The 24,155-nt window shown below is 43.9% G+C and overlaps 1 protein-coding gene across 1 annotated transcript in view; it reads right to left on the bottom strand.

Annotated features, from left to right (window-relative positions):
* The window catches only part of ELP3 (elongator acetyltransferase complex subunit 3), an 805,914-nt gene that overhangs the window by 349,560 nt on the left and 432,199 nt on the right, over positions 1-24,155 (bottom strand). Inside the window, exon 10 of the mRNA XM_086928018.1 lies at positions 6,531-6,724. Coding sequence (XP_086784144.1) covers positions 6,531-6,724 — 194 coding nt within the window. The remainder of the gene's footprint in view (positions 1-6,530; positions 6,725-24,155) is intronic.

Raw genomic sequence — 24,155 nt, 5'->3', positions numbered from 1 at the left:
CAAAAACATATTGAGTAATACCTGTAGGCATACAAATGAAATACCCTGAAAGACAGGGAACATGGCAACAGTGCATCCGCACAATTCCATGAAAACATCCCAAAGAACACTTTGCAGCCACTGGCATAGACACCAAACACGGTAAGAAATGAAGAAGCGTCTCAGAAAATAACCAGAGAACACAACCTGTCATTGACAGGGTAAGAAAAGAAAATACCTGCCAGGGCAGGGCACCACACCGGATGGCACACTAGTGAAAAGAAGAAGACAATCACAAGTGCTATAACGGCTCACACAGAAAGAAATGAAGGAGACAATTTACAGCTAGACTGAGAACCGGGAGAAAGAGGACAGAGAAAGAGGACAGTATAGCAATCACGGATTAAGATTTCGCTCCACTCCGACTATCCCAAAAATATCGTAAAGCAGAGTCCGCTTGTGAGCCCAACAGATATTGACCATCGAAAGGCATGTCCACCAAGGCGGACTGAACACCCTCAGAAAAGCCGGAGGTACGTAGCCGGGCAAGTCGGCCAAGAGCCACCAAAAGGGCCATGGCCAGTCCAACAGAATCTGTGGTATCCATGCCACAACAAATCAGTAATGTAGCCGCCTGACAGCCAGCCTCTATCAGTTGCGAAAGTGTGTCCTGAGAGTCATAAGGGACTAAAGGGAGAAGGCGTGATACCAGATCCCACAGCAGCAGAGGAAAAAAAGGCCCAAAAATACAAGCCGTATTAAGGGAACATAAAGCGGAGCTGGCAGCAGAAAAGATATATTGACCAAAAGCATCCAGACCTTTAGACTCTGTGTCTGGAAGGGCGTCAGGCATGGTGCCGATGTTGGGGGAGGGTTTAGAAGCCTGAAACACAAATCTGTGTGGAGTAGGCTGACGGGAAAGACAAAGAGGGTCTCCAGGGGCAGGATAGTCCCTATGAGCTTTAGACCAGTCCATGAAGGCATTTATAATGGGTTTATTCCAAGTGTACAACAGAATATAATATCAAAGAGGATTTCACTGAAGGGAACCACAGGCTCAGTTCTCAGCTGCCCATGCTGATGCACCCCAAAGAGGGGATCAATAGCCACTTCCACAGTAGGAAGATGCAACCCAAGTACTACATCAACTCTCTGCAAAAGTTGAGCAAAACCCGAGCTAGAGAAAAAAGGCCCGTGGATGGGGAAGAATCAAGGCTACTAGTGTCACCAAGGGCAGAAACCCAATGAAACTCTAGGAGGCTCTGTCATGTGATCACCCATATCACCAAAATACTGGTGTGCCAAGGAAAAAACAGCAGGGGCTCCTCTGAAGGCAGAGGAAGGTAGCCTGAAGAGGACTGTTCCCCTATCGCAGATCTGCATCGAGAAGATGACACTTTGGGGTCAGGGAGGGGAGACAAAGTACAGGCGATCAGTGCCGTTGACGCCGAAGTAGGTGCCAGCAGCGGTAAAGTTGGAAAAGGCCTGCGGCGTGACTTATTAGGCAACAGAGAGGATGAAGTACTTCGAGAGCTGGCCCTCGAATGGTCTTCAGAAGAAGAAGAGGACCGCAAGGGATGAGAGGCAGTCAACCACCACACTGCTAACAAGGTCATGTGGCGCTCCTGCAACTGAGGCGACCGAAGCTGAAGACACAGCTGCACCATTTGGAATCAGGGAGTGTGCCCAGACATGACAAGCAAATTGGATGAGGGTACAGGTCGACATTGTAGTTTACAGGACCCTGAAGATATCCAGAAAAAAGCCCACTATTTCTTCAACAACAACGAGGTAAGCCAAAACATGGCTAGAGATACTACATTCGGAATCCGGGTGGAAGCTTGAAAAGGAAGATATGGACGTCAGCGCGTCAGGGAAGAGAATATATGGACTCTGACGACGTAACATCTGGTGGACGATGTTGTTAGAGAGTTGCTCGCCCCCTCTACCAACGAGCAAAGAAACTGCTACAGAAAAATTTCCAGATCCAGTCTGTCAAACCTAAGTACTACAAAAACAAATTCAATTCTCTTGCACGTACCAACATGAAGCACTTAAAAAGTGGCCTAACGATATTATGAGGAAACTGGAGCTATAGAAAAATTATGTGTACCACATGTTGGCTACCACAGAAAAGAGGTATATTCCATGCTGCTTCATCTACCTTGACTTGCGAGCATATTTGGTAAAGGCCATGTTTCTTCATATCCTGCCCTTCTATGAGGTCAAATTGCTGCTGTGCTCAAGAGTGCCTCTAGCCCACTGCCTCTGCACTGCAACTACATTGCTTATACATGTAAACTCACATTATGCCCACTTTAATTCTTATTGACAGCTGATCAACTAGCACACATTTTTTCTGGTTATAAAGCTAGCCTTTGTACTTGAATGACCACAATCATATTATGAGAAACATGGTGTCCATTGTCACTTTGTACCACTACCTACTAATTAGAACTAACATATTCAAAGTGTCTCTTTCAATCAATCTCAGAAAACTATGGACACCGCTTGGAGGTGCACTCTTCTGCACAAGGAACCTTGAGGTCCATACCTACAGGTGACCAAAACCATGAAACACAGAACCCAAAACAACGCTGTTTCTAAAGATCTCTCCACATACAGTATGCAAACTGCAAGCTTCTGAAAGGCACTAAAGCCCCTGGTGACTTAGGGAGGGGCACGAGTGCTCATAATTGGCAGGGGAGTCATTTTGCAATCCTGTGTGACAGCGCAGTTGTGGGTTTACCACAGTCCGTTGGAGAGAATGTGATGCAGAATCTGACGAGGAGGAATAAAGAGGAGGCACTAGGTTGTAATGGTGGTCAGGCCTTCCACTGGATGAAGACAGATACTGGGAGATGCAGTGATGAGTAGAAATGGGAGCACGTTGAGACAGGCCCTTTTTGGATTGCAGTTAGGCACCTTTCTACTGATTTATTATGCAGACACTCAAGTAGAGCTCACCAAGCCACCAAGAGGACTTAATAGACAGGTACTACAGAATAACTTTGCTTCTGAAACAAAAGAACCTACTTTTATGGAACCATATGGATGACAAACAAAATGAGAACTACACTGTTGCACTCAAGAATTAAATTACTGCTTAGCAGAAATCTGCAAGATATGGGCCTCACTGACAAGCGTGTCTAATGCCACATGGGGAAATCGGAGGACAACTCTAAGCCTGATCACTGAGACTTATTCAAGGGGTGGGCCATTGCTTCTATTACAAATCCGGAAAACAATAAAGGATCCCTTGAGAACACAGCACAAAATGCCTAACTTCGGATGCTCCGGATGCTCCCTCCTGCCGAATGTGAGGAACTGAAAGATCTATGGGAAGCTTTCGTATAAGAGGAAGTGCTGGGGACCAGATCCTCATGCTATGGAAGACTGCTTAACATCTTGTTCTCCACAAATGGCCATGGGCGCATGGAATCTTGAATTTGCAGGCTGATATTGGAAATGGTGAAGATCAATCAAAGCAATTTGACAGTCAAAGCAGCAGTCAAAAAAACTGATCACTGCTTCTCTGTAGGGAGGATTTCTCTGTGTGATGTGATAGTTCTGATAAGGCCAAAAATGAAATTAAAAAGAGTTGATTTCAAAAACTATTTGCAGTCCATTTGTAGTTTCCCAAAACACCAGGGGTAACACATAAAGGGGAGATCTACATTTGTTGCAGCATGAGACACTGATGTATTCTTATGATCACCCAGCTGCAGTGCTGCCAAGGAGGCTTGAAATACTGAAACCCTCTCCCCCTCTTTCCTACTTTCCTCAATCCAGTGTGCTGGGATCTTCTGAGACTATCCTCCTTTACAGGCAGACGGGAATGTTTGCAATTTAATAGGTTATCCAAGGTTGCCCAAAAGTGCCAGTCCATGTGAGTTATCCCTTTGGGCAACTCTTTGTTCAATGGTCATACGCTAAAGATGTTTCATAAAGTAATGTTTTGAGCTACTGTACAACCCTGTGTTGCACTTGCTAGGTTACGAAGCGTTTCTGCATTCTTTCTTTCTCAGCCTCGATCATTTCTTCAGTGTTAGACCCCTGTCCTTCCGCTACCTCAGTGTCTTTGTGAGTTTAATCATCGCTGAACAAACTCAGATTCTTCACTGTTCCTTGCTTGTGCTGAGACTGTGCCATGGCATATTGTGCCCACCCCTGTCTCTCTCTTGCTTTACGGCTTTTTGACTGGAACTGAGCGCACGCCTCCAGCTTGGGATCCTTTTGTGAGGCAAAGGTTGTATTTGTCGCGGTTGTTCTTTTGTGTGAGGTTGTGGTGGCAGTGGGGCAACATTTGAATGGGATGTGCTCCATACGTTCTGCCGTTCTCTTACCCTTATGATTGATTTCTCCCTTCTTGAAACTTCAAACGATCATTGGTTTTCCTAGGTGCTTTTGTGCTCCTCCTTTGATGGCCATCGGTAAATCAGTTAAAAAAACTATAACCTTCAGTGTTTTCTTGGATCTTGCCTCAAAAGTTTTCTTTCTTCTTTCTTTCAGCTGGCTGTACTTTCGAACCAAGGGTGGAAAAAGTATCTGAAGATGGCGAACACATCTAATGTTCAGGGTGTATATCTGATGTAATTCGATGAGGGATAGTGCACCAAATTGTTGATGAAGCTCGAAACACAAAAAAGACAGAGAGAAAGGACTTAAGGAGACAAGTCCACATCCAACCACCAGATGGCAGAATAATGCACAATCTAGAAAAGATTCAAGCTGTAAAACTATAAAGCCATTTACCAATAGAGTACACTACAACAGGTGTAATCAAAAACACCCTGTTTAAATATGTTTTGAAAAAGTTTTTAAAATTTAGATAAGTAAAGCTATTTGTAGGATTCACAGTGGACAGCAACTAAATTAGTTCTGTTAATAATTTAATTTGGCGTAATGTGCACCAATTACACAGCGTCTAGGCACTGTTGTGCTGCTGATTAGCAGAATACACATCCATTGTATATGCATTTCATTGAATAACTCTGGTAGTTAGATTTTGTAACAGCTAAATTAGTTAAATAGATGGATCTTGCCATCACAAGTTGTCCAGAGAAGGCAGTATATAATGGATTGTAGTTTTAATAACTGTGTCAAATAGCACGGTAATGCCTGCTGGTGCAGGATGAGCCCTTAGGAGTGCATGGAGAGAAAGTTCAGCAATCAGCAGCAAATAAAAGGCAGAAATAACCAGGCGTTGGCATAGCCAACAGGTCTAGTCTTTTGTACGGCTGCAGTACCAAAATTCATTACTAGGTGTCCCTCATGAGTCAGATTCAACTGAAGTCTTCACAAAGATGAGTGGGTGTGGGTTCTACATAAAAAATGGCATGTACACTTTTGCTACTTTAGTAAATTATGTTTGTTTTCCAGATGATAAATAGATGGGCAAAAGCTGATTTATGACAAAAAGTCCTAATTGCAACTTTCAATCAATGCCTTAATTACTGTGGAACAATTGTGATGACAACCTACTATACATAGGTACTGCCACTCACTGGTAAACTCAAGTGCCTTCAATCGTATTCCTAGCAAACTGATTCGAATATATGTGTGCCATTACAATTTAGTTGCTTAGTATATTAAGACTACGGCTGATCTGTGCTGATCTCCTGTCCTATGCTGTGCCATGTGGTAGGACGAAGCAAAATGTAAATGCCAGTTGAACAAACCAAAAGATAAAGAAATGTGATGAAAGTTCAAAGTATGTATGTATTTTTACTATGAAGTTTTTTTGAGGCTGGCAAGAATACTTGTCCCTCCTGAGTGAGATGCAAAAACCTGAAGTCTTTCACAAAGCTGCAGCACTTCAAGTGGTTACTAGGAAACCAATCTCTTGGTTCAGGTCCTTTCCAGTGACTCTGCTTCGTTTTCATCATCCATGACTGATACATCCAATACCCGACCACACTTAAAAAGACGGACAAATATTTGACAAATTCTAAATATCTTGCTTCTACTGCTGAAGTCCAGTTTATTGTGGAATTGATGATGCTGAATGGATGTAAGTTGGGATGAGATCACTGGAAGAATATTACACTCATAGTGCGAATAGGTAAATCACCTGGCACTCAGTGAAACTACAAAGACTTAGGGTAAGAAGAGCATCTTCGGATCTTCTCATACTTCCGACAGGTAGGGACAGCAATTGCTGAGGTCAGTTTATATTATGTGCTGGTGAGTAGTAAAGTATTGTATGGTTTTGTTTTATGATGTTGACCCAATACTGAAGTTAAACATAGTTCTTTCTGTTCACCACAATCCACAGATCATGAGGAATGAGAAGCGTTAACCACGTCCTAGACTGGTGAACAAGCTCAAACATCACTTTTTTTTCAGATCACTAATCGCCAATTACTTTCTAACTTTTCCAGGTTGTTGTTCATCCTAGGAAAAGGCATGGCATATGAGGTGCCCTGAATCTCACAGTAACAGATGTACATTTCAATATTCATGTGTAAGATCCAGCACCTGCTTTTAACAAAGATAATGAAATGCATATGTGCACATTATATAGAGCAGAACTTTTATATAAACTTTACCTCTGCACACGATACACTCGTGTCCATGGGGGTACAAGAGCCAAGATCCTTGCCACCAATTCCACAAGGGTGCTGGGAGAATAACTCTTATATCTTCCAGACTTCCAAAGTTCATAAAGACCTGTTCCTCGGATCACCAAAGTTGGATAAAGTTTCATTCCATCTGGGCGAAAAGCAGGGTTCTCAAAAAATTCCTAAACCACAAAAGAAAAACAACAATACCCTTCGTATTATAAAGTAGATTCAGAAAAATGTAAAGACTAGCTAAATAAGGTGTTAGTAGTAATTGGAGGAAAGCAACCTTGTTAGCATTCTGCAAACCCTGAACCTTGACTGAGTACATGAGCGTTCCATAACAGCCTATGACAGGCAGAAGAAACTGTCCAATCATTGGAAGCTCAAGCACTGGTCCATGGTGACATAGTCTTTGGCATATCACTCTCCTTGAATGTGAAACTCAACACAGAAGTTATTCAATAACCATAACGCTTTTTTTTATTGTCATAAGTATATCACAAATCTATTATCAAAACATTGAACGATATATTAAAATGATAATTGTTTTAATCTCTTCAGGACTTTGAATATGCACACACGAACAGGACTGACAAGCCATTACAAAATCTATATTTTCTGAATATGAACCATTGCAAACCACTAATCTTCTCGGGTGGAAAGGGGATCACCTGCTGCCAGGAATCATTGTATTTCTTGGCTAAGAACCATGAAAGGACATCGGTTTGGGAATATGGAGGTCTAAAATCTAGTGAGCACATTCCAGCATACCAAAGAGAATGCCTGATGTGGGTATTGCTGGGACATAGGCCTCACTTCTGCAAAGAAGGTGAACACTAAAAATTCGGGTTGTGTATTAATACCAGAGATGGGCCAAATATTTGTGGACTTGGATTCAAGACTCCAGGCTTTCCTCATTAGGCTAAGCTATCAAAGCAGTACTTAGGACTTTTACTAGCCTATCACTATCATTTGGGGTAGTGTGTCCAAATGGAATTCCCACAAAGGTGCATGAAAGGGACTCAACTGCACAGTCTGTTAAATTTCTCCACTCCTTGTTCTTGGAGGTGTTCTATACTTCACCCACTGCAGAAAAAGGAAGATCCCGAGTGTGCAGCAAAGAGATTGATTTCACTAATGGATGTGGAGGCCAATTGGTTTGTTCATATGCTTGATGATCTGGTGGACTCGGTCATTAAAATCAACCTTATCCCCTACGATTAGCTGGCTTTCCTGCATGCCACTCTACGATAGACATCATCCTGGCCATATCCATGGTAGTCTTGCAGCAAAGGTATTGAGAAAACATGCCTTTTTGGTTGTTTTATAGATTATAAAGCAGCATTTGATGGGGTGAAGAGGGGAGTGTATGTCAAAAGCTCAGAGATTAGAGCATCTCAACATTATTGATAGCTACCATTTGGTGGTCGAGTTCAAACACTGATTTACAATAAAGTTGCGGAGATTCGCTTTTAAAATAGAAATACATAGATTACGGACTACAACCACTGTTAAATTTGTGAAAGAAAAAGTGCTGGTGCCTGGAGCTCTGCTCAGGTGCCCGCGGCCAGTGCAATTAAACATTGGCGTGCGAATGCCAAGGCTTAAGGTCTCTTTAATCCATTATTTGAAACTCTCTTACCTTTTATCAAACTCTTGCAGGTTGGAGCATTTTCCCTTTGTGACGGTTTCTGTCTTTCTCGTCCTCTGTCTTTCAGATTTGTGTGTTTTTCTCAATCTTGTGCTCAGAAAGTATTTGATCGGCAAAATAAGTGCCGGTCTCCAAAAATATCTGCTGGTGGCCCCCACCAGCTCAAATTAAGCACTGGCTACAACAAGAATGTGTTCGCATCTCTCTCATTTAGTTTATGGAACAATGTGTTAGGGAGTGAACTAAGAACAGCTAGGTCCTCACCATTAAAACTTAGTTCTACCCAGGTGCCTGTGCTCTAATATACTGTTGATAAAATTATTTGGTCTGATTGGCTGTTGACACCCACTGACTTAAAGAACTTATAAACTTACAAGCAAGCAAATAAATTGGAGAACAACCTGGGAAAAATTAACATTGTTCTATTTGGTCATAAGCATTGCAAAGTTGGTAGCGGGGATCTCAGCAGGTGTTGGCTTACAGCTAACTTGGTCAGTGGTTTGAGGAACTGTAATCAGTAATATGTGCCTTTCTGACAGCAACCTTGGCGTTTATGCTGAAGTGGCTTTACAGACCATATTATCTGCACAAAACCACTAATCTCACGAGCCCTTCAAGCATTGATGGCCCGACATTCAAGCATGAAGGAGGGGGGTGGGTGGGGGAAGGTGCGGCCCACACATAGACTCACCCATCTACATGCACACTCACTCACACCACCATGCAGTCACAAGCATGCAAACATACACCCACCATTCACAAGCGCACACACATTCACAGTATGCACTCACACATACATTCATACATACGCACATAACTAAAATTAAAAAACTCTGCCGTGAAAGATTTGGTTCAGAATTTGTACACCCTGTCAAATCTTTCAAGGGGCAATAGGGCAAACCTCGCTCTTAAAAGTTTTGTGTTTCATGATGTCACTGAAAAAACCTAAAATGGCACCCTACAGGCCAGGTGTAGACTGATTTACTTGCTTCAATGTCGATGATTCTTCGACACAAATGTAACATGTTGCTTTCCCTACCGGATATCAGGAAGACCTGAAGACAACTTTACAGGGGATTAAAAAGGTGCTGCCTGCGTGAATTTACAACTGTATTCTGGTCTACAATCTAGATGCTTGATGCTCACGTATGCCCTAAGAAGGTGGTTGAAGTCCAATATTAATGAAACAAGGACCCTGAACATGTTGAGGCGCGGTGACTAGGGCTTCTGAGTGGGACAAGCCCACAGGTGATGGAGTGATTAGTGAGTTCACAGACATGGCCACTAAAGGTGTATCACAGGCACCTCTGTGTGCGGCCTTGTAAGACGGCATGTCGAGCATCCGTAAACTCTACTCTTTCATCTAGGGTTATAAAAAATATTTCATTATTGTACTTCACCGGAATGTATAATTAGCAGATGTATGTTAATGAGGGCTTTTTATATCTTATTTTAGGCCCTACTCCAGCTGGCTCACAGTGGGTTTTTCGTTTTGTCATGTAAAATGTGTAGCTGCTAATGTAGCAATTTTTCATCGCCATTGATAAATGTTATGCTTGCAATTATAGGTGGCATTTTATATGCCACTTTTTTCCGCTGATTGTGTTGATTATTGTATTATAGTGACTTTAATGAATCAACCATAAATGCTTTGAACCTTCAACCGCTAATCCCCTGATGTACATGATGAAATTAACTCGTGAAGTACAGCGACCATGTGGGGCATCCCAGGGCTATGGGGAAAGCAGAGGTGCTCCAGTGTGTTAAAACAAACTGTAAATGGATGTGTATAACAGATGTCTTTTAAGAGGTTTCCAAGAGCACAGGGTTTCAAATAGGCCCAGAGGGGTGTGCGACAAAGGTGCAAAGCGCGGCTGCTGGATGTGAAAAAGTCCTACCCTGAAGCGAGCGCAGAGGGTCCCAGGAATGACCAGCGTATGGAAGAAGGCAATACATTACATTGCAGGAAGGAACTTGTTGTGGGTAAATTGGACCTGTCATGTAGGGATAGTCCTGTGACAATTGCAGAGGTTGGCAAAGTAACCAAGAGTCCCGAGATATAACTCACTTAAGTTCACGCTATACAAATACCATACATTGATACAATACATGTGGGATACAGAGACCCAGCAAAGCTAGGCAAAATAGTTATTGAAGATTTGAAGTCACGCCAAAAGATATGATTGCTTTGCTGTATGAAAATCTGAGGGGGCAGAGGAGATATAATGGGCCAATCTTGTGTAGTGTTTTTAAACAAAGGCAGGGGCACAGCTACCATTTATTTATTTAACGATTTGTAGAGCGCCTGGTGACCCGGAGGCATCCCCGCGCTATAAAAAACTTGTAGTGACCAAGGGGGGAAAGAGGTACTATTTGGGGAAAAGAAGAGTTTTCAGTTTTTTACGGAAGAGGAGGTGGCAGGGTTCCAGCCGCAGGCAGCGGGGGAGCGAGTTCCATCCTGAGGACGCTTTTACTGCGAAGCGTCGACCGCCGGTGCGCACCTTCCTGAATCTAGGGACATTGGCCAAGCGCTCGTTATCCGAGCGCAGGAGTCTGGGAGCCTTGTATGGGGTGACCATGTCTCTCAAGATAGAAGGGCCTAGACCGTTGAGGAGTTTGTGGGCGGTACACAGAGCCTTAAATTCTATCCTGAGACGCACTGGAAGCCAGTGTAGGGCCTTGAGCGCTGGTCTGGCAGAGGCTCTGGAGGGGAGATTCATAAGGAGCCGGGCAGCCGCATTTTGGGCGCGCTGAAGTTTTGCCAGGGTAGATTCGGGGGCTCCTAGATAGACAGTGTTGCTATAGTCTAGCCGAGCAAGGATCAGACCTTGAACCAAGAGTTTCCTTGATAGGGGAGAGAGTAGCGGGAGGATCTTGCGGATGGAACGCATGAGTCCGAAGCAGGTTCCTGCTGTTTTGACTGCCTGGGTCTTCATGGACAGCTCCGGTTCGAGCCAGACTCCCAAAGTCTTGATTTCTTTTTTCCGGGTGGGCACCTCGCCGAAAACGTCAGGCCAGACCGATGGGGGGATAGTAGTCCATTTCTTGCCCATGAGCATAACTTCGGTTTTAGATCCGTTGAGCTTAAGTGATGACTCGCACATCCAGTGGTGGATTTCCTGGAGGCAGTTCAACAGATTGTCTGGGTGGTTGTCAAGATGTGAGAGTGAGACGACCAATTGCGTGTCGTCCGCGTAGCTCACTATCTTGATCCCGAATGGGGCGACTACATCCTCCAGAGGGGCCATGTACGCGTTAAACAAAGTGGGACATAGCGAAGACCCTTGGGGGACTCCGCTCGAGAGGGGGAGAGGGGCTGAGCGGGAGTTGCCGTCCCATACCTGGAACGAGCGGACTGATAGAAAAGATTCTATCCATGCGAGTGCAGTGCCCCCGAGTCCTGCCCCGGCCAACCGGTGGAGTAAGACACGGTGGTTCACCGTGTCAAAGGCTGCACTGAGGTCCAGGAGGATCACTGTCACTGACCCTCCTGAATCCAAAATGCACCTTGCCTCCTCGATGACAGCGAGGAGGGCGGTGTCCGTGCCGTGGCCGGGACGAAACCCAGTTTGGGACCGACGCAGAAGGTTGTTGGATTCGAGGAACTGGGACAGTTGTACATTGACCAGTTTCTCGGCCATTTTGCTAATGCTTGGGAGAAGCGAGATCGGCCTGTAGTTAGCCAGATCGGTGGGGTCCAGTTGGGGTTTCTTAAGAAGAGCTTTGACTACAGCACTCTTCCAACTCGGAGGGACAGAGCCTTGGGACAGCGAGATGTTGATCAGCTCCGTGATAGTGGGCACAATGGCAGGGGCCACTGTTTTAAGGAATCTGATGGGAGCGGGGTCACGGGGGGGAGCCGCATTTCATCTTGGCCAGAGTCTTTCCTACTTCGTCCAGAGATACTGCCCTAAATGTGGTCAACTGAGGGTGTGGGATGTTTCCTGTATGGTTAATAGGTGCATCAGTGTCCGTGTAGTTAGACGGACTGGGAGGTGGGAGGGAGGATAGGATACGGGAGATTTTGGAGTCAAAGTAGGTTGCCAGTTCATCACTTCTGTCCGGAGGAGACATGTTGAAAGAGGGGGGTGCTGGTATTTTCAGAAGTTCTTTGGCGATGAGGTAGGATTCTCTCGCTGAATTGGTGGAATGTTTTATTCTGGCGTCGTAATAAGAGGCTTTAGTGAGTTTCAAGGTGGATTTATAGGTTCTCACCGACCTACGGTAGGCGTCCTTGCTGGCATGAAGCCAGTCCTTTCTCCACAGTCGCTCCGCTTTTTTGCATTCTTTGCGGAGAGTTCTGAGTTCCGGGCTGAACCATGGGGCTGATCCGATTTTCCCGTTTTTATCCTCACGGGTTTTTATGGGGAGGATAGAATCGAGGGAGGTGGAGATCCACTCCCTGAACTTTCTGTCCGCTGTGACCGGGTCCTCCGGTGGACTAGGGGTTGTAGAGTTCAGGGCTCTGGCCCAGTCCTCTGCAGAGAGTCTGGACCATGCCCTGTCCCTGGTGTAGGTGGCGGGCTTGTGGGACTTCCTGAATGCCCCTGGCAAAAGGAGAGGGACCAAAAAATGGTACGTCCACGGGAGGGGAAGGGACGTTTTGGCTTGAAGGGTGTGGATATTGGTAAACACTGGGTCTAGCAGATGACCCTTGATGTGTGTGGCTCCGGAGTTGGTCAGTTGGAGGCCGTAGGCCGCCAGGTCTAGGATCAAATCGGCTGCCCCTGTGTCTAGGGGGTCGTCAAAATGGATGTTGAGGTCTCCTAGTATAGAGAACTTGGAAGTAGAATGGGCCAGTGATGATATTGATTCTAGGAGAGCGCTAGCGAAAGGGCCAAAATGGCCAGGAGGACGATATACTAGGAAGCCTGACACCATTGGTTCAACAATTGAAGTGGCACCAGAGTTCAGAGCTTAAAATGACTCACTGAACCCTGATTAATGCTCTATTTGACTACCCCACTAGCAATCAAAGAGGCCAGTTTCTTTTCTTGCACCAGGCATTTATATCCTTGCGACACTACTGACATAAAGGCTCACAGAACAAGAGGCCATTTAACTCCAATGGTGCCAGTAACTGCTCATGCACTGTATTTGTTGCATACATGCTGCAACTGTTCAGGGGGTTTAAAAGAGCTGCATATCCTGCCGGTTCTGTATGTGTTCTATAGGAGAGGTGGTCAGCCCTGCCGCTGTCTCTGTTGTGCCAGTCTGTGTGCCAGCGAAGTAGCACTACTGCTATTTTAATAAAGGTTTGCATGTCATACCTATCTGCACCCTGCGCCATGCCCTGTCTGAAATCCCCCACAAATGAAGACATGACCATACAATGCAACTGCTTCTTTCAAAAACTTGGACTCCCCAACCCTCTCTATAACCCTCTCTACCGCCCGCCTTGAAGTGTCTGGGATTCACACTGCACCAGGACCCCTCTTTCACCCCCACACACCAATAATACTGCCATGGCAGCTAACTTTCCCTTACACGACCTCGAGAAAATGTAACACCTGGTCACCCCATGTCACCTTAAAACAGTCACCCATGCATGGGTAATCTCAAGACTAGAACTTGGCAATGCCATTCTGGCAAGACTACCACCAACTTCCATCGCCCATCTCAAGCTGTACTGCACTCAGCTGCCAGGATGTTAAACTTAGCAAACAAATACAACCATGTTATCCCCATTCTGAGAGACCCTTCACTGGCTTTCCACCACAGCACACATACAATTCCCAATCTGCTGCCTATTTCACAAAGCCGCCCGCAACCACAATACATGTTATATTGCCAAATTACTTAACATTTCAGGAGGCTCAAGAGGTCATTATCCGAAACCACCAGCTTCTTTTGGAACATACTACCACCTAAGCTAAAAACACTTACTCCCATCACTACCTTCAGGAAACTCCTGAAATCCCATCTGTTCTGCCAAGTATTGGCCAGCCAAACAATAATTTGTACCTTGTTTCCATCTCAAGCCTACCACAGCCTTAACTTCATTGTCTTAATGATCTGGTGTTCCGAAATGATTTCTTAAGCTATTGTCTTAAAGTGTATAAACGTTGGTCTATGTGAAGTGCTCCAACACCCTCCAGTGGTCTAGGAGCACCATATATGCGTACAATAAATGAACTGGAGCTTACAGGATCATCAGAATTATATTCTTAGCAGGAACACTGTTAGTGAGTGGTATTCCACCCGGAGATTTCACCTGCTGCTAGCAGTCAAAGTCTTCCAGTGTAATGCCAGGGAAAAACACGTGGACATCGGCAAGGTAAGTACAATTTCATCATGTTATTCCCCAAGAACTTGTATTTCCTGTTATTTCCCTGCCTCTGGAATTATCCAAGCCCACAGTAATGGTACTTCCAAGGTAGTGGAAACAACAAAATGACTCCAGGCTACTCAAAAAGAGGGCCAACGCGTGATGCAGCAAGTTACGCTACTGGAGGTTAAAAAGAGAACCCAGGAGAGGCAGAGCTTGCTGGGCTCCATGACAGGGGGTTCAGTGTGCAGCTCCATCACGGTTCCGGTTTCAAGCTCATAGGCAGGAGACTGGGACTCTGGGCCCAGAGATCCTGAAGGTTCAATCATGAGTCACCCTTGTGCCTGCATTTCCTACTATTCAGGGGAATTAAATTCCCTCTTTCCTTTCCATTGCAATGTTGGCGATCCAAAATTGGTGCCTTTGTGCTTCTGGACGCTGCAATGACAGCTCCTCCTGGATGAGCAACCTGTTGTTCCTTTCTATAATGCCCGAATGAAGCAGCTGATGAGGCAGGGCACTGCCCAATGATGATGAGGGTGGGTTAGAGGTGGTATTGACACTACTGGGACTGTCCTGGGACTGTCCTATGGCCATCCTGAGGTGAGAACAGAGTGCTGGGAGTGTGGATTGCCCAGGGGCCGTAGTGGCACAAGGGGAGTGGTGCGCAGTGACTGTCCTCCTCACTTAATGATCGTTTTGAGGAGCAAAGCTGTGTGGGTCTCAACTGAGGGTCTGAGGCTTAATGCTGTGCATGCACCCAGGTATAGTTACCTACTGTAACAGCATTCCTTCAATGGACAGTAAATGGGGCACAAGAAGGAAAAAAACCTTTTGGGACTGCTCTGCACCAGTGAAAGGGATTCCCTGGGTGGCTTAAGAAACAGTGGATCCCCGCTTTGCCACTATTTCAAGGAAAGTCTGTACTATATGACCTGTTAACAGGTCATGAAGGGTATGACATATGTTGTTGCGTGAACTACGACTGTGGCATAGTTCTTCAAGGTTTGCTCTCCCACCCACAGGTGATAAGGGTGAACTTGGTTTAATGCACCAACGCTGAATGTGCAAGACAGGTTATTGTAGCCCCACAGAAACCCACCCACTAACAATTGGTTACTAACAACCCCTAAGCTGGGATCCGGGGAATTGTGGTATGGGAAACAAACCGATTTCATCCTTCACAATAATAATATTAATAATAATAATAATAATAATAACAATTTATAAAGGGCCTGGTTACACTAGGCTAGTGTGTCCCCGCGGTGCATTACGTGCAAATAATACAACCCACCCCCGCTAACTAGCCCAGGCCTTCTCTTTGGGACAGAGGTAAGTTTTAACTCTTTATGGAACACCAGTTCTGACATCTCCAGTCGGAGTCTAGGAGGAAGTTTGTTCCAGTGTTGGGCTGCGAGAACACGAAAGGAGCGCCCTCCCATCCTCGCTCTTCTGAACTTCGGAACCTTGACCTGCCCTGTCCCGCTAGATCTCAGTTGCCGGGTTGGGTTGTAGAGGGTTAGTAGGTTATGGAGATAGATGGGCCCTTTCCCCTGTGTGATTCGGTGGCTGACACAGAAGGCCTTGAACAACACCCGTTCCCTGATCGGGAGCCAGTGTAGCGATTCCAACGGCCTCTTCGAGGAGGCTCTCTTGGGCAACATCAGAACCAAGCGTGCCGCCGCATTCTGTATCCGCTGTAGCCTTTGAATACACTTAGCATTCGCTCCCAGGGAAAGGACATTCCCATAGTCCAGCCTCGATGTTATTAAGGCATGGACCATGGTTTTCCTGGCTGTCGTTGGCAGCAGGTCCAGTGTCTTCCTGAGACCCCACAGAATGCGGAAGCATGTGCCTGCCACCCGTCTTGTGTGGTGCTCAAACGAGCTCTTAGTATCGAGCCATACCCCCAAGTTCCTAACTTGTTCCCAGCGCTTGAGGCCACCAAGACGAAGTCCACACCGAAGGAGCCTTCGCAACAATCAGCACCTCAGTTTTATTTCCATTTAGTTTGAGCCAATTGTTCGCCATCCAAACCGCTAATTCCTGCAAGCAAGTGCTGAAATTGCTGGCTACCTTCTCCTCTGGTTGTGACAGGGCCACTACCAGCTGAGTGTCGTCTGCGTAGGACACAATTTCCAAACCCAAATTTTTCTGTGATCTCCGCCACAGGTGCTATATAAAGGTTCAAAAGAGTTGGGCTAAGACTGGACCCTTGTGGCACCCCCTGTTTCAGGCTGATATCTTTGGACCGAAATGGTCCCTGTGTCACTTGAAAAGCAGAAAGGACTCCAGCCATTTCCATGCTTTACCCGCCACTCCTCCCCTTTTTAGACACTGTAGCTGCGTGTGGTGAGCTACAGTGTCAAATGCGGCACTTAGATCCAGCAGAATCAGCGCCGCCGTCTGATCCTCGTCTACAAATTTCCATAAGGTCTCAGTAGACAGGAGCAGCGCTGATTCTGTCGAATGAAGTGCATGCAAACCTGACTGAGTGGGATGGAGCAGCTTATGAGCATCAATATGGGCAGTCAGCTGGATGTTAACAACCTCCTCCGCGATCTTACCGAAGTAAGGTAGCAGCGAGATAGGGCGCAGGTTGTCTAATTGCTCCATACTAACGTTAGGCTTTTTTTTCAAAGGGAGCACCACTGCCATCTTCCAAGATTTCGGCACCATTCCTGAGCTAAATGATAGCTCTAATAGGTGTCTGATGTAGGGCTCTAAGATCTCCCCACTGCCTCTCAATACTTTAGGTGAAGCAGGATCGTTAGGGGAACCACATTTGATGTTAACAGCTATTATGCCTAAAGCGTCCCGAGGAGGGACTCTGAAGGTCGTTAAACAATTCGTCCCCTTAAGTTGATAGAAGACTCCTCTGCGTGCAGCCTTCTCTGGCCGCCTCCGGGAAGGAGGAGTAGATCCTCTCCACCTTATCCGCAAAGAACTCTGCCACCTGGTTACAATATCACACACAACTGGTACTAAGACAAATAGACACTTTTAAATAAAAGCATTCATTGCAGCATTGCAAACCTGATTCTAACATCTAAAATAACCACACAGAACATCATAAAAACAGCAAATAGGCACACTGCAAATAACAAGAATAAAATTAACATTTCTAGCACAATTAAAATGCCATTTAAAAACTAACACCCAAAACCTACTTTTATGCGCTACCCTAGAAGAGCTTGGAAAGTAGAACTTGCAATCTAGACTTTCTTAGGGAGAAGCATTGCATTGCATACCTTGTGACAGCCAAAGCTGTGGTTATAAGAGAGCCGTGAAGGCAGTATTCCTGGTATGTGTGTTGAAGTCTCGAGTCACAATCGGCAATGCTAGAGCACCTTACCACATCCCAAAAATAATATAAAAAAATAATACTATAATAAAAGTTGGGTACCTCCAACAAGGACACGAAGATGTCCGCCAACCTGGAAGGCTGTTCTAGGAAGACCGAGATTCGTGGTGGTGGGGATGGGGGGGGATAGGAAAACAGAGCTAGAGGCCCGTACTAAAAGGTCTACTATTTGTATCTGTAATATGAAGATGCTTGTTAAATGGGATATATTTGGCATCTACCTACTGTGAGATTATGCAAATTGCAATGGGCAATGCGGAAAGAGTATGGACAGGAGGATACATTTCTCCATGTCTGGTAGCGGTGGTCGCTATGTTCGGCGGCAGAGGCAATGTCTTAGACTGCTCTCCTGAACCTACGAAACACCTGGACTCCAGACTTAGGAACTGACATAATGGATACAGACTGGAGGACTAAATCAGGGTACCCAAAAAGAAGTAGAATTCCAGATTAAACTAATACAATTCAGCATATTGCAAACATATACTTAACACCCAACCAACTGCACAGTATAATGTAGCCATTGGTCCCCAAAGAATGCCTCAGATGCCACTATGGAAATGCTGTTTTGGTGCACATGTTCTGTAACTGTAACACAACACTGGACAAGAGTTACATGCACAATGGAAGGACTGACTTGTAACACACGCACTCTGTGCCCCAGAGTATGTCTGCTAGGCATGCAGAAAAGAAAAAAAGAACAACAACATTGAATGTAAATTTGCTGCCCTATTACTGCGAGTGGCCAAAAGACAACTGGCAATGGCATGGAAATCTGTCAGCAAACCCCAGATAATATGCTAGAGGAGCGACCTACTTAAGTGGGTGAAAGGCAGAAGGTTTGATACTGACAACAGAGCATGCTACAGGCTGGGATATTAACCCTGTAACACTGTAGGACAAAATACTCAAACTAGCAGAGACGAATGACTAACCTCACAGAACTAGCACCCAGGACAAACTCGAAAGGGGCACTAAACACACACGGCCAGTCATTGGAGATGAAACCATCATGTCACATGACCCAAAATGACACATACACCAGCATGACGATCACCCTCATTTTCACCCCAGATGCCCAATGAACATAGTGCATAAATAATGCTTGGGCGATGATCCAAAACATGAAAGAGAAATAAACTCCAGTTGACGTTCTGACATGCTCTGGTGTGAGATATGATAAAGCAATAATGCATGAAAGGTGTCTCACAAATTGTTTTGCTATTACAGATTTAGATCCACTGCACAACAAGTTATGAATATTACAAAATGATCACTATACATACACTACACTGAAACCTCAGGGAGTCTATATAAAACGTAAATAAGCATACATAAAAAGTATGTATGGTATCTATTTACAGTAAAACACAAACAATTGAAGAAGGGTCTGAGGGAAATTTAAAGACCTGCCCAGTTCGTATCCCCCTAACTGTAATCCTAACAACAAAAGAACTGGGGGTCTATAACGGAGCTTCAAGTACTCCGAGCTGCTGCAAAACTCCTACATAAGTGAGTTAGGCGCTAATAGAGCTATATAAGTCTCTATATCAGAATGTGTGCCAGGACAAACCTGTCGAAGGACCTACTGAGATTGTTGGTAAGACCCGTACAATGCAGAGGAAGCAGTCTAAACATATAACTGCATTTACAAGGCCTACATGTTTCAGCCGGTAGGGACAAGATCCTATGGCTTTCTTCAGGGCCAGAGTTCTAAGCATTAGCTACTACATACATAAAGTGAAAGTAACGACAATCTGTAAAGGATATACATAAATAGTCCAAAATCGTGTTCCTCTGTACCAAACGGCGTCTCTTACATCTGAATAGTACAGGGAGTGTACCTCACCTCTCCTGGAACCCAGCTCAGGAAAAAGGAGGCCCGCTCTGTCCGGCGTTGTCTCATTGCAGGACCCGAGCTTCGTAGGAGTTTTTGTTTGTTTGAGGGAAAGGACAAATTACATTAGAGTTTTTCGCCTATTGATCCTTTTACCCCTTGTTTTTAACTCTCACATCTTTTGATTTTTGCACTGCACTCGATCCCATCTTTATCATTTGTTCATGGGTACCTTAGCGATTGATGGTGCGACCCAATTGAGTAAGGGCGATGGATGGGTCTCATTGATCAAGAGACATACCACCCCATTTTTGGATGACCAAATGAGAACACTTGATCTACATACCTATTTGATGGGAATCCAACACATCTCTGTACGGGTCTTACCAACAATCTCAGTAGGTCCTTCGACAGGTTTGTCCTGGCACACATTCTGATATAGAGACTTATATAGCTCTATTAGCACCTAACTCACTTATGTAGGAGTTTTGCAGCAGCTCGGAGTACTTGAAGCTCCGTTATAGACCCCCAGTTCTTTTGTTGTTTGGTATCTATTTACCTCACACGAGCAATTGGTGTATCAGTTCAATACGTTACTACTACCCGTTAAATGACCATATGGAAATATTTAGGCTTCTACTACATATCTTGTATACCTGAGAGACTCAATCCATAGAGTGTGTGTTAAGTTTTCTTTTCTGTATCTATGAATATCTTTCAAAACCTAACAGTAAAGAGTTTATAATAAGGGGGCATGCAGTTCTCACTGGAGTTCTCCTGTGCACTAAAGAACAAAACATGCTTTAAAGCAATATAAAGCATTCCTCATAACATATTCTACACAATATTTTCAATTGACACAATTGCTAGTTGTGCCAATAATAGTTATAGGATCATAAAATATTTAGCACAGAGCATTTAATGTAAAAGATAAGTGGGAAATACGAGCAGAAAAATGCAAATTATCTGTATTTTAAATCATCGCAGTTGTCCACTGTGGGCACCATTACGGAGATGAAATTACACAACACAGTGATCAATGCAATTTAATTAGAATCAGTCTTGATGAATTTTTTCTAAATTTGACTAATTATCCTTTAAACTCACAATATGCACAGGATGCTGGCACCTTTCTAAAAAGAAAGTGCATAACTTGTGATCCTCCTCACAAGTAGCCTATGCATGAGTAAATGCGACAGCTCCCCATGTAAATAGGACATACGCTTTTATAAATATACCATGCAGAAGTCGGTTTCTAGTCACTTCAGAAGGACTGCTTGGCGAACAAAGTACATTCAGTCATAAAATACCATTACTGTAAAAAAAGTAGATTTAATTACAAATTATATATTTAATGTGTGACAATTGATTTTTTCAGAAGCAAAAGGCTTGGTTGCAAAATTATGCCTGTTATTACAGCCGTTAGATACATCTTCAGGGTTCCATTTGCAGCACCATAAACTCTATGGAATGGATATGGGATCGCTCTTCGATTGGTGCTAATATCTGCCAGAAGCCCTACTATTGTGTCATTCTGGAGATGAGAAACCGAGCATAAGCTAGTTGCTGCATAACCATCCGGTGAAACCGCCAGTACACGTTCATAACACGCAACAAACTTTCTTAGCTGTTTTAGAAAAAAAGAAGAGCGCACAAACTAAGCTCTGTTAAAGGTCAGGTCAAAAAAATTATTTTTAGTACTTGCATTTTAGGTCACCTTTTTGACACCTATCCACTTTAATCATATTTCATTTTTCAGGAGGAATGCAAAATAATGACAGCGCAAAACGTGAATTGCTTTCTTACCACCTGCCTTTGCATAACCGAGTAAACCTCCAGGACATCAAGATATGACCAATCACAAACTTTTAAACCAGAAAGACATGAAAACAAAGTTACATTAAGTAAGAATTCTATTGAACAAACACAGCTTATCCGAGTAAGTCAATAAATGGGGCCCTGACAAAACTGCTCTACTGAATTTGTGAGCTATTAAGTTGGTTAGGATATTTAATATCTTTTTTTCAGACTTACCTCATAACGTCCCTTACAATATTGCTTTTGTGAGATCTATGAGTGCATTTTTCTTTATTTAAGTTTTAAATCTGTTCATTGGCATTTCAACAAATTATGACAGTACTTATCCAATTCCCCGTAGTTTCACGCCTGCCCCCTCAAATTCACTGCTCGCCATGTACACCTGGCTGATAAGATTCATTTTCTTTTATAATCTAATTGTAGGAACCCTATATAAAGGTAAGTCACTCATCTATCTAATAATGGTGTTTTTACTATTATCAACGTTAATGTTTATCAACGTATTAGCCTCAGAAATCTGAAAACGTGAATCAGACCCTGTCATGAGTCAAATCTTGGACTAGACCGCAGAGCCACTGCTGACAAGCGCTTAGCAGCCTGAACCATCTATACAGCAGGCAGTGTAAACAGAATGTGTGTTTTATAAATGATCACTTTAAGAGGTATGATGTTCCCAATCCTTTTTTATGGGCGCCACACACCAAGGTCCAATTATAAACGTAAAGCAGGGGTTTAAAAAGGCAAAACTAAGCACCTAATTAAAAATCAAAGTTGTATATTATAAGGTCTGCTTTCCTCATTTTAAAATACTTCTGGAGTGTGAGCCTCTATAAAATGGCAGCAGAATTTAAGAGAAACCAAACTTTATACATCAGCAACTTAAAACAAAATGCAATGTAATAGAAAAGAAGAAACTTCCACCTGAACAGATCAACAAACCTAAAACTATATAGAGGACAATAAACAGCCATGCTGAAGCCTGAATAACAATAGAAATAAGCCTAGAGACTGCAATAAGAGTTCAGAACCGAGGAGCAGGAGGACAGAGTTTCTGCCACAGGTGTTGTATCCAGTCGTGAGAAGTTCGAGCGTGCGACTGACCTGAATCCGTCTCTTACCAATGGAGGTCGCTTTCATACAGATTAAGCTGTTTTAGTTAAATTGGGTTTGAAGACACACAACTTATCAGTATAAGGGAGAAATAAAATTAACATTTCTTGCTTTCACTATTTTTTGGGATGGTGGCATGGAAGACCTGTATCAGTCAATAGAGAGAACTTGCCAGAACTTGTCAGAAGAGCGGTAATATGGGCCTTTATCCCATCAAGGAGAGCAACAACTTGAGCCCTAAAATTTTCACTTTTTTATGAGCTAAATGAAAATCAGGCGTTTGTATTCATTAGCAAAGTGAAAATGAAAAATAACTGGGAATCAATAAAATAACTGCAGTTTGGCTGTAGATACCAAGGCATACTCTATGATACAATTTGCAGAGAGGAGTCGCTGTGGGAAAAAGCATGGCCACTTTGGGGGAGGTCATTATTAGCAGGCTGACCGTACTCTATAATTTGTATGTGAATCCACTGGCAACATTGACTCGATCATATGGGTTTAAACTGTATAATGGATTCTAGGAACTGTCCTGAATTTGCATGCATATCCCCAGGTTTTTGCTGGCTGTAGAACTCTATGCACTTTACCCCCGGCTTACCAGGAATAAAGTGCCTGTAGTGCCCCTTTAAACATAATGAAATTGGTCTACACTTGATTGACATATTTAACTTACCAGAAAGTTCCTAGTATGCAGAACAAAGGATACCCAGGGCCTGTATGTAAAACGTCCATTGTGGACTGCAGAGCACACTGTTCTATCCACTACAGTGACAGAGCAAACATGACTGCAGCCCTGCCATTTGTAGCCTGGCTGTTGCGGTTTTAAACTGCAAATTCGGCCTACCAAAATAACTCCCTTTGACAGATCAAAACTTCCATTTAAATATTTATAGGTCACAAATATGTAGTTTATTTATAGGCCACACCTACGTAGTTATTATCCATTAGGAAGGGTGCATGGTACATAAAAGTAGGGCATGTAGGAATATAATTTTTTTAAGCATGTCCTTACAGCGAAAAGCCTCAAAAGCTACTTTCTCTGTAGCAAGGCTAGCTCTTCCATACAAAAACACCGGGTTACATTATTATATTCAATAATGATGATTTTGGTTAGGAAAGAAATAGAAAAATTATTACAAAACTATTTTCAACAGCTATTAAAAATCCAGTTCAATGGGTAAGTCGGGGTTTGATACATTTTATGGAAAATTTACTTTTAGAAAGTTACCTTTTTCCTGCCTAAAGACTCTGGAGTCACATTTGCTTTTGCTCTCCCACTTCTGCAGCCAATGATTAGCATTTGAAGAGCTTTGAAAACAGCTATCAGAAAAGAGAACAAAGACTTGGGTGCGGTGAAGTGTTGTTCCCTTGACAGGATGATCAGTGGTGTTGGGCCAGAACCTTGATTAACTTCAAAGATGCCTTCCCTGTCACAGGCACATGTTGGGCTCCCCTGACCCTGACCCCTGACAAATTCCCCCCCCCCCCCCCCCCCCCCCCCCCCCAGGCAGGCTCCAATCACAGTAGGTCACATTTTAACATTATAGTGTCTAATCTTG

The sequence above is a fragment of the Lissotriton vulgaris genome, chromosome 6 (genome assembly GCF_964263255.1).
Source record: "Lissotriton vulgaris chromosome 6, aLisVul1.2, whole genome shotgun sequence".
Classification (NCBI taxonomy): Eukaryota; Metazoa; Chordata; class Amphibia; order Caudata; family Salamandridae; genus Lissotriton; species Lissotriton vulgaris.
Note: the sequence above shows the minus strand (reverse complement) of the source record. Positions and strands in the feature narration are given on the sequence as shown.